Raw genomic sequence first — 19,031 nt, 5'->3', positions numbered from 1 at the left:
ATTTTATTCACTATCTCTATTGTTGACATATTATATACATTTTTATTGTATCTGTAAGCATTTATTTGTTTTTGTATTTCATTTTATTTGTCTATTGACGATGTGTTTTATTTTACCTTATTTTATTATTATTAATATTATTTTTCAAACATTTATCAACTCACCGTCAACGTTTGAAATTATGACGACAAGTGGGGGCAGTATCACGGACCAGGGTTAGCTCAATATAAAAACAAGAAAGAAAATAAAGAAATGATGATCACTATTTTATTTCAAGTTATGATTTTAGCTGTACGACTTTGCTAACAGCTTTTACAAGATTTGGGTTATTTAAAATTGATACGTGGTCGCCATCGATGGTAATAACTTGTGCTATGTTATCACACACTTTTGATAACTGATAACCATCTTCTTCGTCAACCATGGGATATTTTGCCTTGAACAGATGTACAGCCGATTTAATTTTCTTATTTTTAAACGTATAGTTAAGTGCAGCCTTAAGACGGTTGTACACCGCAACCCCTGCCTGCTTTTTTAACTTTTGTTTGTTCCTTGTTTCAGGAGGTATCACACTGAGAAACAAATCCATTCGTTCGTCAAAATCTTTGGACTTCAGCAACGCTTCCTTAAACAAACACATCGTACTCCAGTATATAAGTGCAAATAGTTCAACTACCAGTTACCTCATATTGCGTAAATACATCAAACGAAATCACAAAAGAAGAAACTTTGGTCAAAATCGCAGTTTGGAACTGGGTTTCTGTTTCGTGCGCGAATTGTGTTTTTAAAGAAGAAGTTACATATGCTGGTGAACCGTCGATCAAAATCATGATACCATTGTACCCCTTCTCTTCTAGCAAACTGATCATTTCTAAACCGACTACAGTTCCAAAAGAATATCCGATAATGTAGAAGGGGATTTTTTTGGATAAATAAATTTCGATGTGCTAAAAATATTACAGATGTTAAATACATTAATTTTAAAATGTATACATCTTAGCGAACCCGTAGTGTATTTTATCTACTTTCATTATGTAATGTGCCAGATTACAGGTTTTTCTTTGATATTGTAATGGTAGTTTTTACCGCACTAAGTGCGGTAAAAGAACAATTACCGCACTAGTGCGGTAAAGAGTGACTTTTAGAAAAGAAAGTTTCAAAACCATTTATTAACATAAATTACACAGTTTGAAATATTTATAAAATTACCACCAGACGCTGTTCCCATGTTGAAGCTGGGCTTCTCCACCGTGACCTAATTTGTTGAACCCACAGTAACTGAAGAACCCGTTATTTTCGTAGCAATTATTTTCTTATTTTCGACAGATGTTTCAACATATCCTTCTGCCGTGCTATCCGACTTCCAGCCTCTATGACCAAGCAACATGTTAATTATTCCCTGAAAATTTCCTCTCGTTATAGCAAATTCTACATAATTTTAGTTTTTGAATTCAGTAAGGTGATCTTGATAAATTCTTTTTTGGCTCTAACGTCTCGTGTCGTCAAATTTGTGATCTCCTCGTGTCGACAAGTACCAAACACTCCGACTATCAAAACAACCTGAAACTATATAAATTTGAGATTGTTTTTTATCAATATGAGTTGCAATTTGCCTTCATAAATAAGAAATCCTTATCATTCATTTTCTTGAGAAATTGATTTATCTCTTCTTTGGAACAAATAAACGATTTTCTGGGTCGGGAACCTTCTGATTTTCGAGAAGAAAGCCACAACCTGATGATATTCAGAAATATCAACATTCTTCGTAATCAACACCAAGGTTCGCAACATGGAATATCGGCACCATAAGGAGGATGGTTTTAACTTCTCTGCTTGTTCAGCAAAATAGGAATGCATGACCTTATTCAGAAACGTCACCAATTTTCTTAACTTCCATTCATTCATCAAAGTATTTGTACGCTATCTCGTAACGTTCTTTAGATTTACCAGGAACTAACGTATCGATGGCAGATTGAGTAGCCACTTCAATATCGGAAGGCAAATTATCCTCTGAATCACTAATTTTTGCACATAAATTGCTTTCACTGAACGCTTGTGAAAAACGTAAACAAATCAGTAACTACGGTTACTAATTTAGCCGCCTTATTTTTTCTCCATAAACACAATTTAAAAAATTACAAAAATATATGTGTTAATTGTTATGAAAATTATTGAAAGTAGATAAAACGTTGTACAATATTTGTATCGTAATGTTTCTTTACGATCCTTGATGGATTATCCAACTCGCCTTCGGCTCGTTGGACAATTTTTCCACCGCGTATCGTAAAAATCCACATTACGATACACATATCGTAAATATCTATTGTGCAATTTCTTCAATATTGTCCTCGGGTTTGCTATAGTTGTACTGTACTCCGACTACATAAGCGTTTAATGAATTTGTCAAAAATTGTAGTGGTTTGAAGACACCTTCAACTCCTGGTAACACTAATACAGTTGGAGCTTCCCCTTGTAAATCCACTCGGCTAATCAATTTAACAGTAGGCAACTGAACAGTTTCTCTCTCGGGAATAAATTGAATGAGAAAGTTTTTGCTTAATTTTTGGTTAACAACTTCTCCAGATTTACCCGTTTTCTCTGCCTCTATTTCAGTCAGTCTAAAATTCACCAATAAATTACAACATTTTGTGACTGACAAAATAGTTACTTTGCAAATGTTAAGTTTCTCACATCTTTAGATGTTACATAGATTTCAAAATCTTTCTCTAAAAGTTGAACAATCTCTGTACCCCTCATCGAATCCATACCGAGTTCTGCGAATATCGCATACTGACTTATAGTTCTCATGTCTTTGATTCCCAACACCTGGGCAACCGCTTCTACTGCATTAAATCTGTCACTTTTTTGGTGTTTTTCAGCAACTACCATACTAGAAACAACTGGATACTTATGTTTTAATAGAACATCTAACACCTCAAGACAGCTTGAAATCTTTTGTTGAAGAGTACCACCTATCACTAATTCTTTATTCTCCTTTTGCATTTTTGCTACCAAACCAACCTTGAAAATTTTTATAAATTTAAGAAATTTCCAAAAATTGTTAAGTACTTCACCGATTGCGCCCCATTGGATGGCCACAGCTGGCAATCCTTCTCGTTTTCGATTCTCACATATCCTTTCCATAACAGAGTTTGCCATACCATAGTTGCTCTGACCTGGGTTCCCACGACCACAGGATACTGATGAAAATACAACAAAATACCTGAAATAAATCATCAAAATCAACCGGTACCTTAACGTTATAAGCAAACCTTAGTTTTGGACACAATTTCCTAGTGACTCGGTCCAAATATAGTGTAACGCGAGCTTTTGGTGCGAAAGAAGCTTCGAAATTTTCGTGAGTTTGATTTTCAAACAGTGAATCTTTAAGAACAACAGCTAAGTTAAAAATAGCATCAACAGGTCCAAGCTCATTCGCTTCTGTAATTAAATCTTCGCATCCTCGTTCAGTGGACACGTCTTTTGTAGAAATTTTAACTTCGACCCCATAGGTTGTCCAAATGCTGAAATTGCTACTTAATATCTTTACTGCGTGAAGAAATTATACAGATTTTACTTTATTCGTTGCAGGTGATAACCATTTTGAACACCCGATCTGGAAGATAATACTAGTTTTCTTGCGCCTCTCAGAACCAACCAGTCACTTAATTCTAAACCAACACCACCTAGCCCTCCAATAACCACGTAGGTGTAACGCACGTCACAGAAGAAACTTGAAAAAAAATCATTGTTAAGTAAGTATCCATGTTATGGCACTCTATATTAAGACGTCATTTAATTTGATATCAAAAGAACCAGAAACAAAGTAAGGGGTATTTCTTTGGGTTGAGCTACCTACTAGGCGCGTTCTCAAGTTGCGGATAGAGGAAGTGTCCCCTCAAAGGGAGCGTATCGGCATTGTCTGGGAAATGGAAGTTTGGAGAGGACGGACATGGCCCCCCACAACAAAACACTACTGGGGGTGGTGGAAATCCGATCTGGGTTTTACCCTTCTCTAGATTTGTAGGTTAGGGCTGAGGCTCGTCTGGCCTGGACATGTAATTGCCGGCTTACACGGCCGCGAAGGCAGTTCACCAAGGCTGAGCAACATGCTTCTTTGGCCTGGATTTTCACCAAAACAGGAGGTCGAGACCAACCCATTTCAGATGAATCGGGTCAGACCGCCGACAGGGTGAGTTCCTGGGGGAAGCGTAATCTGAGCACGAGTGGTCTCAATTGTTGAGGCTGCGTACTGTAGGATGAGCTTCCCTGGAGCTATATCTTTCTGCTAGCCCTGACGTCGAAGTTCGACGTCCCCTTGTTGGACTCCGTGGTGGGTGGGCACGCAGAAGACCGACATCAAAATCCAAGATATGGTTAATAAAACAACTAAATCCACTGAGGAAGTGCATTCGGATGCACGTCAAGCTGAAAACCCGGCCACTGTGGGGTTGCAATCTCCTAAGGACAAGCAGCCACTTTCAGGGGCATCAAGTACACAGAGGAAATCCTAAAGATAACCTATAAACACGAGATATCTAAATGACCGAAACAAACAGTGCGCTCTCTAACACCCTTGTGGGAAGGCGCACAACTTAACGTGATTCCCTTCGCTCAGCTACCAAGGCTGGTGAGGGCCACCCTGTCGATACCGGGACACTTCTTTGTGTTTAGTCTTGGTATGGATGAGGCCAAAACAATCAAGGAGAGAGAGGGCAAGATCAACTACATGCCGTCCTCTTTAAACCTAATACTTAAGGAAAACAAGGTGTCGATTCAGGAAGCGCAGGCCCCCATGGAAGAGCCAGAAACCCCAGGGGATGAAAAAGCGAATTTAAGATCTAAATAAATAAATATGTCGAAACCACAACGAAACCAAAAATATGTGGCCAAAATCGGGAAAAATATAGATCCGTTTCATTTAAACACACGTGGTTTTTCACCTTGCCTGTCCAGTTTGCTCTTTTCTTCTCTCTAATCCCTGACATTTTCTTCCTGACCTATCTCTACCTCTTTCTCATACAATTCGATCTCCTCAAAGGTATTCTTCTAACGCTGGTTCTTGTTTCATCTATTCTGCAATTTACTAAGTACTACTATTCGTTGGTCCGTTGAAGACACAGCATTTTACGTATGTTAGACACAATAAGTATTTTTTGAATAGTATTATTTTTAATATACACAAATTTCTTCGCCCGCTACCTCAACCAGGTTTTGAATTTTATCCCTTCATTTTGCTTTGTGATTAATTTAAACTGATCTCGAATTTTGCCCACATGTTTCTATGTCCACATGTCAATGAAAACTTACCGTGGTTTTGAAATTTTCTGGAAATAATGGACACTGTCTTCTTCTTCATTCCGTAGCTTAATCAGTATTCTACCAATGTGTGTACCAGTCATCATGTATCTGTACGATTTTTCAACTTCATCTGCATTGAACACAATCCTGGGAAGTGGTTTTACACAACCTGCTTCTATTCCCTCTACTAAACGGTTTACCACTTTAGACTTTTTCTCAAAATTTCTAAAAACATCATCTAAAAATATTCCTTGATAACTAGCTTCTTTCTCCATGAGCAATAGGTTTAAAGAACTGTCATTTGCCAAATCGTATTTCCCAATTTCCATAAATTTTCCCCCTCGTCCTAAACATCGAACCGAAGCCTGCAGCTTATCTTCACTTAGAGAGTTCAAAATAAAGTCAACTCCTTTATTCCGGGTTTCCCTTTTGATCATTTGCTCAAATGAGGTGTCTCGTGAATTTCCAATATGATGGTCTGGAATTTGTGGATAATTTTCTCTTAAATAAGCTCTTTTCTCCTGAGTGCCAACGGTTACATAAATTTTGCATTTATAGTGAAGACAAATGTTCAAGGCAGCTAGCCCAATACCACCAGTGGCTGAGTGAATTAGAACTGAAGAACTCGGTTTCATATCGCCAACCTTAAAAACAAGTTATTAGAGCGGCTAATTATTTTCATGTACGTACCATTAAAAGAGCGTAAATAACAGTGGAATAGACAACAGGAACCGTTGCTGCATCTTCAAGTGTCCACGAGTCTGGTATTTTCCAGACTAAAGAATCGAAAGTAACATAAGAAGAAATACCTTGAGTGTCAGTCATTCCAGCTATTCTGCGACCGCTGTAAATAAAGCGTGCAATTTTGCTCGTTTACACTAAATAATAATACGACCTTAAATCTTTTCCTGAAAATTCAAATCCTATTAGAAATTCTTGGTCAAGTCGATGGGATTGCAATATTTCGGGATTTACACGCCCAGAAGCGACCATAATATCTTTAAAGTTAACTGACGAATAACATGTCTACAATTTGTAATCATTTCCGTAGAAATATGTATATTTATTTTATGTAACTTACTGAAACTAAAATGCGTCCTTCTTTTAGCGGTACTTCCTCAGATAGCGGCCCTTCAAACCATTCGAAACTGGATATGTCTCCTCTACTTTTAAAATATGCATAAGAATGTTCACTATTACTCCTAGGCGTCTCCTCCAAAAGCAAATGTCGATATGTTCCCCACGAATTGTCCTTATAAACGTTTACAGCCAAGTTTTTACTAAGTTGTTTACTATAGAACGAATGTTGAGGATCAAATTTCGGAGCATCGTCCATTATAAAAAAACACTTAACTAAGTTTCCATTCGTTTCTCGCCTGACGCAATTTACCAAACCCAATATTCCTTCAGGATCACGATTTGTTGCATAAACTGTAACATCATTTCTAAGAGTTAAAGCATTTTGCAATTCTGGCAGCCAATCGAAACTACTCGAAGATACTTCAATAAATTTAGTCTTAACATTTTCAACTACTTTTTTCCGCAACAAAATAATTCTTTCATTTGGGGTTACATAGTCCGTAAGAACATCTGCTTCAGTAATATCTTTTCTTAAACGGAAACTGATATCTTCCCGTGTTAGAATAAATCCATTTTTGTTAAGAGGTACAAAAAATTGTTTCAACGAGTTTGAGTGTTCCAAAATTTTACTACCAATGTACAGAAGTATATTCCTTTCTGTTGTTAAAGTAACAGTTTCAAACTTTATACCAGATGTCTCGTTTATGCTTGTGTTCGACGAAATGGTTAAATCGGGAATTATAACTGGGAGATTTTCTAAGGTTTTATAGACAAAACCTAAGATGTGTTTAGCATTTATGTCCGTAAATTCGTTGACGACTTCAACTGCTTTAAAATTGTTCTCTAAAGTATTTTCTAAGATTATCTGTGTGTTGACTCGCACAACGTCTTCTAATTCTAACGGGCAATTATTTGGAATAAACACGTTCTTTTCTAAAACTGGTTCCAGTCGTGCCTTTTTCTTGAAAATAGATTTTACATGGACACCATGTATCTCAACTCCACCAGACCTAAACATAATAAAACTCTGTTTTTAAGTGTATTATTGATGAATAGTGTGCTTACTTGATGCAGTTGCAATTCTTGTTCATATAAACCGGTAGAAGACGTTCTTGTGAATTTTGTTGATTTACAATATCTGCGTGTTTTAAGGGATCTATAATTATTTTCTTAATGCCAACAGGAACGGAAAGCAACCTTGTGTCAGATTGAAGAATTTTCATTTGAAGCATATTATCAGTTATAATATATTAAGTGCATCGCAATGTTATCGATAATTTTGAGCAACAATAACTCGAATGCTTGTTGCATTGAAAACGCACGAGTGCTTTAGCACGAGTGCATTTTTCTTAGGCAACAAGCATGAGAGATTATTGTTGTTCAAAATTATCGATTTCATTGTGATGCACGCAATATATTCAACAGATTATTGCAAGAACAAACATTTTAAAAATAATTTTATAATGATTTACGAAGTAGTTTGGTGTGCGATACTATGGCGACGCAAGTAAATAAGAACAGCCATTTTGCAAAATTTGTGTGGGTTTAAAAAACCATGTCCAATTTTCGTTTTGGTCGTAACACGCCAAAAGAAATTGATGATTCTATTACAAACATTACGCCGCTAAATACGAAGAACTCACGAAATTCAATCTGGAGGCAATTTGAGAAGTTTTGCGGTGAACGCAAATATGTTTTTGATGGAAACACTTCCACGGAAAAACTAGCATTCATCCTCAAAGATTGGGGGTACAATATGAAAAAAGTCGATGGTAATGACTACAAAGAAGCAGTAATAAAAACGATGTGGAATGTAACGGCAAAGCAGTTGCAAGAACTGTATTTCAATAAATTTGGTATAAAGTTTGATCCTTTTGTTGACCTGGAATTCAAGGGTAGTAGAAATGCACGCGACGCAAAACGCCGGAACCTACAAATACAACCGGAAAAACGCAAAACTAGTTCCTCAATTTTGACTCTAGAAGAATACAACAAGATTCTAAAGATTTATAACGAAGACACGCCAGATGGTTTACAGAAAATGTTTTTTTATGTGGCTGGATTAGAATTAGCTTGGAGGGGATGTGAAGGTGTTAACGTTACTATCAAACATTTTAAGGAAGAAAGTGATAATTGTGGTTTGCCTACGGGGCGAATAGAATACAATTGTATTTTTTCCAAAACAGCTCAAGGAGGTAGCCATAAATTAACAGACAGCAAATGGCTTGCAACAAACACCACAGATCCTAGAATTTGCCCTGTTAGGTAATTAAATACTGTTTCAAATACAAAATAATAATTATTTTATTATTTAAGGCTCTACAAAAAAATGCTGAGCAAGAGAGGTAAACATATAACCACCGATCGTTTATTTTTAACGCCAAATCCTGCATGGAGAGAACCTAGTTCTGTAGGATGGTTCAAAAATTCACCCGTTGGAAGGAATGAAATGGGGAAATGGACAAGAACCGCCGCAGAAGAAATAGGCATCGACATAAAGAAAAAGAAGATTAGTAATCATTCATTACGGTCAACTGCAGTGTCGCAACTTGCAAAAGCGGGAGTCGGTGAAGAACAGCTTATAAAGATTACCGGTCATGCCAATACTTTCTCCATCAAACCATACCTTCAGCTCGATGGAGATCATCATTATCAAATGATTGACAAATTACGCGCCAACTCAACGGCTATGGAAGAGTCTAATAACAAATCCACAAATTGCGCACCGTCTGCTTTGGTACAAATGTCTAAAAATATAGTTACTACTTCACCAAGCACACAAACCCCTGTAAATTACTACAACTGTACCATAATTAATTACAATTCTTAGTTTCATAATTAAATATTTGGTTAGTAACCTCTTGTTTTTTTTTGCAATTAACTGGTACTTGCTTATCTTATAGTTGGCACATCTGGCTAGTGATAATTATCGGTAGTGGTAATTGCACAGTGTGCAATTATCACGTAATTGTATGCTGATTGGTTGAATTTACAAATATTGACGCGTTTGATTGGTCAGTTGACATCATGTGACATGTGAGTGCAATAATCCATAAAAGCGCACCAGTTATCCTTCCATTTAATCAGACCGATGGAGGCGTCGGTATTGCATCGTTTAATTGATTTGAATAAACCACTAGAAAGATATGTAACAAGATATATCTTATTGTCATCAATCTAACCTGTAATTGTAACCTCTTAGGTAAAATTCTCGATAAATATCGTCGCCCTCCAATATTTCTAATTTATCGTCACAGAATGAATTAAAATTTGGAAAGGTAACTTGTTGTTGGCTTGTATTTGGACACGGCTGAATACGACCACTAACTATTATCGAATCTTTCTCTATAATTTCAAAAATTCCTGTGCCCACTTGAATCGACACAAGCAATCTTACGTAACCACTCGCAGGCAGTGTAACAGCTCTGTTAAATTTACAGTTTTCAAATAATACAGGAACATCTCAGGCTAATAATCGTCGACTACGTGCATATGTTTGCCAGACGAAATCTAAATATCTGGTAGCAGGGAGTAGGTTACGTCCTAAAAGTTTGTAAACTTAAAATACTCTAGGATTGAAAAAAGTCTTCTAGAAATGCACAAAATCTATTTCTAAAGTAATATTTTTAGTTTATTGCTTTGAAAATATTTGAAAAAGAAAACAAAACGTTTACTGTCTACTAGACGACTTTTTTCTAACTTTTTTTAAACGTATTACCATCGATGCAATGGCCTTTCATAAACTGATGCTCCGCGTCTAAGTATGAAATTTTGTATTCTCTCTGCTCAGCCTCCGATGATGTAACTTCAGTAAATTTATATGTATACCATGATTTTTCGTGATTCCATTGAATTGAAGGTGAAATCATCGACGTGCCTCTACTTACAGGAAATTTTATCTCAGGGTACAGTTTATGGATTTGAGGGAGATAAGCTTCTGTATATAATCTAGAAATGTAATTCATGTACTTCAAAGAAGTGTTGGTGCTAATCTTTTACCTTCCCAACAGACCTAGTAAATTGACACCCCCATTTTCTAGATTCAAATTATCTTCATCATTTAGCCGCAGATCGGATATATTTAGTGTTATAGTGCCTTTAGATGGATTAATAGAATTTTCGTAAGTTATATAATTAGCCATCACTAACTCTTTATCTTTTGAATCCACCAATTTTGATAATGTTTTTAAATTCATATTACAACCAAATTTTACTTTACTAAATTTGATCGCTGCTGACACGGCCTCTTCCAAATTAATGATGTTGTGATAGTATGCAGTAGGTATTTTACCACATGAGTCGCCGGAAACGGCAATTGGTGACAACTCCAACTCTTTGATAATATCTACCAATATTAACTGCAAGCATATTGACCCTAATACCTCTTCATCTACTTTTTTCTTAGTATCTAAAATATCTTGAAGTGTTTTTATCTTGTGGGACACCAAAATTTGATTAATCCTTCCACCATAAAAAAAACTTTAACTAAAAATCTCAAAAAATCACGATTTACCTTGTTTCAAAGTCTTTGAAAATCGAAAATTGCTTCAAACAAGATGCCATCATTCGAAAATTATTGACAAATCTTCCAAAAAATACGCGGAAATGTGGTCTTGGAGACTGTAATAATTTTGATGACTTCGATATAACACCACGTTTGGAAATAATTGCATATCCTCGATATAAATGATAAGAGTTGTTGATTTTATATAACTAATGAAGGAGACCGACATATTCTTCATCCAAACTTTTGTTACTAACGTCGTCTAAAATTTTCAAAACTGCTTCATTAGTGCGACCACTGACACAAATTAATCTAGGAACGTCGTCTTTTGCCAATCCACCATTGATTTTTTGTTTTTTAAACCTTTGCAATATCACGTGACAGTTGCCACCTCCGAAACCAAAGTTGTTAAGACCTACAATGGCATCATTGTCTAAAAGCTCTGTAGCTTCTGTCACAATTTTTATTCGGTTTTGTTCAATCCCTTCCAATCCTTTTCGAACTCTTCTCAAGTTGTTATTAGGTGGTATAAATCCGGTTTCCATTGCAATCAGTACTTTTACAATTGAACACATACCTGAAGCAGGTTCCGGATGACCGATATTTGATTTTACTGAACCTATGAGAAGCTGTTTTCCACACTTTTTCGCAAGAGCCCTGTCTATAGCATTAACTTCTATAGGATCACCAACTTGAGTGCCAGTACCATGCGCTTCGACGTAGCTCACTTTTGAAGGGTTAATATTACTCTCTTTGTACACTTCAGTCATAAGCTCTTCCTGTATCTGCGAAGAAGGAAATGTTAGCCCTCCTTTTTTAAAACCGTCGCAGTTGGATTTCGCATTAATAATTCGTGCGTAAATTCGTTTCGCGTTTTTAGACTTTTGGAGAAAAATACATGTACAAGCCTCGCTTCTAACGTAACCGTTTGCATCCTCATCGAATACTTTGGGTATTCCATCCGGACTTAAAACTCCCAAGCTGAAAATGTATTGTGGTGATAAAAAAAATAATCTTGTATAAATTTTGAATCGTACCGAAAAAATTGAACTGTAGTACCAGGATGGATTGTCAAATGACAGCTAGCAACTATTGCAGTTTCACATTGACCACATCTGATGGATTTAAACGCTAAATGAAGAGCATTCCCAGAACTACTACAAGCCGTGTCAACTGTGAAGGATGGTCCTTTAAGTTTTAAGTAATAACTGAGACGATGTGGAAGCATACATTTTAAAAAGCTGGAATAAATATATTGTCAATCAAAATTAAGTATATTTTGTTGTTACTGAAACACTTAGACAAACTTTGAGTCACTAATTTTTTAGCTCTCGCATAAGTGTTACTAATTAAAATTTGATCCAAATCTATTAAAAGAAGTTTGCCTTCACTTTTAATATCGTGAAGTGCACAAGTTTACTTAGTTTAATATAAAAGCGTAGGTCGTTTGAAATATCCTTGCACCTTATATCCACCAAAAAGATAAAGATGATTATTGTTGTTATATATAGTTCTGAAATTAATTCCATAAATTCGCATAATAATGTTACGATAATGAGTGATTTAAATCGGCGTGGGTAAAACTGAACAATTTATTTCTTAGTAACTCAAATTTACACTACTAATTACACAGCGATTATGTACACCATAATTCCGACTGGAATGGATTTGACTAGACTCTACTTCTCCCTTTGTCTGGACTTCGTATTGGGGCGGCGTATGGGTTTATTTCGTAACACTGACACCTCCTTAGTTCTGACCGTCCCGATCAGAAACATCAATGGTGTCACTGTCGTACTTTATGAGGCGGCCTAAGTGAACAATCTTCATGTTCGTCTTGTTCCCAGTCTGGTCACAACTTCGGGCAACGACCATTTCTTCTTCGGGGGTTATAAAGCCATACCAAATCTCCTGCCTCGACCCCTATTGAGTTGTCCTCAAGATCGTAACGTGTCTTTCTGCTACCACTCTATTCTTGTGGTAACAGTTCGTGAAAGCTCGGCAGCTTCTTCTGTACGCCATGGTGGTAGCCTTTGACATTCTTTCTGTACTTTTTCCCTTTTTGGTCACTGGGAGGGGACCCGCTTTATATCCTGCAGTTCTTCCAAAAGGCGAACCGAGGTTCCTTGGTTGCATCGGCCGGAATCACCAACTGCATAGTGACATGCCTTCCATCCGGATTTTCCCAGGGTAGCTTAAGCAATCCGTTCTCGACACGCAAGGAGTCCCATTCAGCCCATAACGCCTTGAAAGAAGGTGACTTGTCTGACATTTCCGACCAGCCAGCTCGGTCTATCCCATCTTCCTTCTGGTCCTTTCTACACCGCGCTGTAGTCCATTCGTAATCTTCTAGGACTGCTCTCTTCTTACGATTGAACCGTCCTTTCGGCCGCTCAACCTCGTCGCAGTGTTTGCAGGTCTGATAAGCGATCAATCTTGCAGGCTTCGCTTCAATACAACGCTGATTCAGCTTGAACTCTTCATTTCCAAGACGTAGGACTTCCCTCATTGCATCAATTGTCAATCCATGGCGGCTAATCAAATCCATTCCCAAAATGAAGGCGTCTTCCATGCTAGCCACGAGAGCCCAATGTCTCATTCTCAGCTGACCAATACAAATTTCTACCGATCGATGCTTCGCCCATGATCGGCATCGACTCTCCAGTTACAGTTTTCAATCTGATCGTTTCGAGTATAGGTTCTACATCTTCAGCTCTTACGAGTCCGTTACGTACAATTGTTACCTCAGCGCCAGTATCGATGGTGATTGCTGCTGGATTTTCATAAATCTTCCCCGGTATAGTTGAACCACTACCTCTGGTGAAACTTCTTATTTTCACTTCGCTGGCGGCGAACTCATTCCCCACAGTACGGGCTCCTTTTAGATATATGCGAGGTCTCTGCTGTGTCCTTTTTCTTGGAACTGCACATCATTCTCCCGTCTTCGAAAGAGGTCATCTATTTGCTGTAACAATTTTTCTAGCAGCCTCTCCAGTTTGTTGTTTTCCTCTTTCTCTGTTTCTGCTGCGCTGACTTTGCAGCATGTTCTTCGTGAACTGTACGCCGCCTCCAATTCCAGGGCACGAATCAAGACGTCAGATGCTGTCTTAAAGCTTGATAGTTGTAGGACCTTCTCAACTTCACCGTCGCGAATGTCATTCACAAAAGCTTCTGTTACAAACCTCTCTTGGAAGGATGGTGGTGCGTCGCAGTGTGCAAGACGTACGTACCAATCTCTTGACATCTGCTTCAAATTCTTGTAGAGATTCTCCAACTTTCTGGGTTCTTGTCTTCACTTGGGCTACAAAAACCTGTCTCAGATGTTCATCCCCAAATCGAAGTTCCAGAGCAACAGTTAGGGTACTAGGTATATCTGTTTCTATCTTCTTCAGACAGAGTAGCACTCCCAGATATTTGCAGTCGCTGCTGCTTCGAACTGCTTCTTGTATGATGACCAAGGTGTCTGACCATCATAGATGGGTGAATGAATTGTTCTGTGGGACGTCATCACATTACATGGACTAGTTATTGCTGCGTTTCCCATTGCCTTTTCGAATTTCATCATTTTGTTCTCCGTCCTATCTTCTATATATTCCACTGATTTTTCTAACCAACTCTTTAACTGATGCTCCATTGAGGCCATATTTCGTTCGACAATCTTTCCATAACCTTCTTGTTTGCTTCCACTTCCCTTTGGAATTTCTCGGCTAGAGTACTGATTATGATTGTATGTCAACTTTTTGCTTGTCTATTTTTGCGTCTATCATTTTCATTTGTTCATTCATTCCTTTTATTGTTGCATTCATTTTCTCATCTCTTGCATCCATTTTTTCGTCCATTTCTTTGTTTATTGCATTCATCTGTTCGTCCATTTCTTTATTTCTGCGTTCATCTGACATAAATCTTAAGAATTCTTGTAAAACCAGTTATTAATTTCAGATCTCACTTCCGAGACCAGTGTTACGTTGATCGGTGATTAAAATCAGCATGGGTTAAACTGAACAATTTATTTCTTATTACACGACTTATTACACAGCATTTATGTAACTGCTAAATAATTCTGACGGGAATGGATTCGACTTGACTCTCTCCCGTTGTCTGGACTTCACTAACTGCTCCCGACGGTGGTTCCCACTTCTCGAAGGTCTCCGTTACCGCTTCTAGGCCCGTTACGACATCCGCTGCAAGGCCATCACCGACAATGAGAAATCATTGCCGTACATACTAGAACCCATGGCGTCGTACTAGGGTGGCGTATGGGTTTATTTCGTAACATTATTTTAAAACTTTTTCTACATTTTTCGTAGTACTTGGTGAAAATCTTAATTTTAATACAATTTTAACACAGTTGGTTATTGGCAGTATGCAGGTAAATAAGTACCCACTTTTTTAGTAATACGGACGGGTTTTTCCAAGACTTCATTTATGGGCACCAACAATTAGGCGTATTACTGGAATTGTTACTTAACGGCCTCTAAGACGGATGTTGTAAACATAGATAATTCTGCAAATGAATTTAATTTGGAAGAGATGGAAAACTTAGAATGGATTTGTAAGTATTTCATTCTTCCATTTCCAAATTCATTCATCATTCGTCTACGAACTTGGCAACAGAGCAGTGATATTACAAATAATTAAAAAATGTCTTCCAAACTATCATCATGGATTCGGCCTTATTCAGAGTTGGTTCTAGATGAAGATAGTGTTTTTTGCAAACATTTTGGCAAAGCAGTAAGTTTTTTAAAATATATTTTCAGTCCTTAGAAAACCAAATAAAAAAGTATGTTTTCCATGTTATTCAATGTCAATAATAGGTATCTCTTACATACTTAAATAATTATTTGTTTTCAATTTTTTTTATCATTTCGAGCACAAAGAAACATTTCATAGACCAACACTGCAGAACTGTTGAGAGAGCCTTCTCTAGGTGTAAAAATGTCCTAAGAGACAAAAGAAAAAAAATTTCTGCCAAAAATTTAGAAAAATATCTCACTTGTTATACAAATGTTGTAATTAAATAAATGTAGATCTCAAAGAAAATTAGGCGTTGCGTAAAATTTAATTTTCCTAAAACTTGCCTATTTTAGGGGCAATTTTAGCTTTTTAGCCTAAAATGCGCTCTTTATTCATTTGTTATAAAATTTTCTCACCCGGTAATGGAAAACTGTTGCCACTTCGTCATTTCAACCAAGGCGGTATTTTCCACATCTGCATAAGAAAAACCGATGAATACGCCAGTTTTGCTACCTTCTAGCTCTATCGGATTTACTCCAGCGTCCATAATAGCTTCTATTACCGTTTCCATCAAAACTTTCAATTCTGGGTTACAATGATCAGCTTGACGATAATGTAGTCCAAAATACCCAGCATCCAGTTTGTCAATATTGTCAATATAAGCACTTCGTTTCGGTAAATCGGGATGGTTGTTTTTATATCTTGTCTCATTTTCAGTAACCAACTCTGTTTTGTTGAACAGATTGTCACGAAACTTGTAGACGTTGTCAGATCCTGGAAAACGACCAGACATGCCAGATATGACTACTTCTTCACCGGCTGATGGAGAGGACAACCAACGACCATATTGGAAATTAGCGTTAAATAGTTCTTTTTCTTGAATTTCGTTTAAGTTCATCATGATCTATTGAACAACGTCAACAACTTAAAGGCAAACAGACACAAACAACATAGACGAAATGTGCACACTATATTCGTATGTAAGACAAAATAGTCAATTAAATTGATTCAGAAATGTGCATTTATTTATAAATTGTAGAACGGAAATGGAGGGGAATAAGACAAAGCAAAAATGAAAAAAACTGTTTTAATAAGTTACAGTTGGTTGAATCATTCAAAACAACAATGTGTGATGAATGAACCGTTAACACTTTAACTTAAGAATGTGGTTAACATTTTAATATATATCAATACTTCAAAATAGTAAAACAGACTAAACGATGGACAAACTATGCAATTCCAATAAAACATGAATTTGGACTTTTGCCACAACAATTCTATTGCAGTATTTCGACTATCCCTGAAAGATAAATCGTAATCAAAAAGAATTAGTTATCTTTTCCTGTAATAATCATTTTTTATTCAAAGCTAAATCAATCTTTTGAACACTCAATTGAATTTTCTATTTCAAAAGAATTTGAATATTTAACGTCCCCAGGAAATATCACTTAATAATCCAGAAAATTAAGAAGGTTAAATTTTCTAATATAAGTTTAAAATGCAGATGATAATCAGTTCTTATTACTGTCGTTTCCGTTCAATGTGTTTTTTTAACTTATTAGTTATAGCTCTGGAAGTATAATTTAAAACGTGCTGGAAGTATAATACAGATGAAATAAATTAAAATTGCGTGCAGTTTCTTCAATACTGTCTTCTCAATTTTTATAGTTGTACTGTATTCATATTACGTATGCTTTTAATGAATTTGTCAAAAGTTCCAGTGGTTTAAAGACGCCTTCAACTCCTGGTAACACTAATACAGTTGGTGCTTCCAAAGTCCAAACAATAATTAACAGACAAGACGGTGGACTACAAATTACAGGCTTATTATCGCTCTGGAGGCTGTCTAACTCGTAGTAAAAGCACTAACAAGAAATAACTAATTTGAACCAGCTATATACACTTATGCTTATTTTCTCACTTCTTAAGCCGATAAAAGCGGAGATTTTTTATTTTACGGATCATATAACTATGTGTTATGAAAAATTTTGAAGCGAAAGCCGAACAACTCAATCAGAATTTTTGTTTTAACATAATTTTGATATTTAACCCTTGAATCCAGAAATATGAATTAACTAGCTTTTGCCCGCGGCTTCGCACGCTTTAAATTCGGAGTAAAACAATGTTATTGTGCGTTATCCATAAGACATAGACATATACCATCCGGAAGTTTTCTGTAGACCTTTTCAAGGTGTACAATACTTAGTACATTATTTTGATAAATCTCGGAGGGTTCACCCTGCGTTTTTAATGTAAGCGGAAAAAATGTAATTATTTATGACATCACATTAGAAACCTCAAAAATAACAGTATTTCTCTACTATATAATGGATGTTATTATACATATGAACCTTCTTCTTGAATCACTCTATCTATTAAAAAAAAACCGCATCAAAATCCGTTGCGTAGTTTTAAAGATCTAAGCATACAGACAGAGGAAAGCGACTTTGTTTTATACTATGTAGTGATAATAATCAGAAAAATTCACCATGTACTTGATTTAAATTTTACTGTTGTTTCCGTACAATGTGTGTAGATTACCTTGCACTTGTGGCCTTTATTTTTCATTGTTTTTGCAACATTAGATTGTCTCATAATTATTTAAAATTAATTTTAAATTTAAAAATTGCAATACAATTTACTTAATGCTACATGATCGTTTTCCGGGTTGGAACCGTGTTAATTGAGTTTTTGGGCTCAACGTTTCGCACACCTTCGTCAGTGGCATCTTCAGGAGCACGGTAACTCAGTACTGAACTCAGTACTGTGTAAAACGTTGAGCCCAAAAACTCAATTAACACGGTTCCAACCCGGAAAACGATCATGTATTGATTCCAACCGTGAAAGCCTCCGAAATTATTTATTTAATGCTATTTGACTTTACTTTAAAATTTTGAATGATACAATAACAATCCTTTACTAAATAGTGCCAAACATTCTTCACTTCCCACCACCTATCAGATAGCGGAAACTAAGGACCCTAAATGCTTGTACAAACAGAGTGACACTAATTTCTGGAGACCAATTAAAATTCATCCCAAGATTTAATAATGCAGTGTGGGCTGCATTTAGCAGTGTTGGTCTATAAGATTTTTTTTTGTGCTCGAAATCTATAAAAAAAATTGAAAACAAATAATTATTTTTATGTAAAAGATACCTATTATTGACAATGAATAACATGCAAAACATATTTTTTTATTGGATTCTTTTAGACTTTAATCTAAGGACTGAATATATATTTTAAAAAACTTACTGCTTTGCCGCAAGGTTTGCAATAAACACTATCTCCGTCTAGAAGCAACTCTGAGTAGGCCCGAATCCACGATGACAGTTTGGAAGACATTTTTTTAATTATTCGTAATATCACTAGCCTGCCGCCAAGTTCCTAGACGAATGATGAATGAATTTGGAA

The 19,031-nt window shown here is 36.4% G+C and overlaps 1 protein-coding gene and 1 pseudogene across 1 annotated transcript; both read right to left on the bottom strand.

Annotated features, from left to right (window-relative positions):
• Nucleotides 1–277: 277 nt before the first annotated feature.
• LOC135138579 (fatty acid synthase-like) lies at nucleotides 278–1,387 on the bottom strand. The gene is made up of 3 exons (XM_064068559.1): nucleotides 1,274–1,387; nucleotides 684–947; nucleotides 278–625 (listed from the first exon to the last, which is right to left on the bottom strand). The coding sequence occupies exons 1-3, from the start codon at nucleotides 1,385–1,387 to the stop codon at nucleotides 278–280; spliced, it is 726 nt and encodes a 241-aa protein (XP_063924629.1).
• On the bottom strand, nucleotides 1,216–18,962 carry LOC135138578 (fatty acid synthase-like; annotated as a pseudogene).
• Between the last annotated feature and the right edge of the window lie 69 nt (nucleotides 18,963–19,031).

Source organism: Zophobas morio, unplaced genomic scaffold, assembly GCF_036711695.1.
Source record: "Zophobas morio isolate AGI-343-1 ecotype UQ-CSIRO unplaced genomic scaffold, CSIRO_AGI_Zmor_V1 ptg000030l, whole genome shotgun sequence".
Taxonomy (NCBI): domain Eukaryota; kingdom Metazoa; phylum Arthropoda; class Insecta; order Coleoptera; family Tenebrionidae; genus Zophobas; species Zophobas morio.
Note: the sequence above shows the minus strand (reverse complement) of the source record. Positions and strands in the feature narration are given on the sequence as shown.

Coding starts and splice junctions, on each gene's coding strand:
- LOC135138579 (XM_064068559.1), bottom strand. CDS start 1,387: ATGTTGCTTGGTCATAGAGGCTGGAAGTCGGATAGCACGGCAGAAGGA. Junction 948..1,273: donor TAACGGGTTCTTCAGTTACT/GTGGGTTCAACA, acceptor TAATATTTTTAG/CACATCGAAATTTATTTATC. Junction 626..683: donor ATGTATTTACGCAATATGAG/GTAACTGGTAGT, acceptor TGTTTGTTTAAG/GAAGCGTTGCTGAAGTCCAA.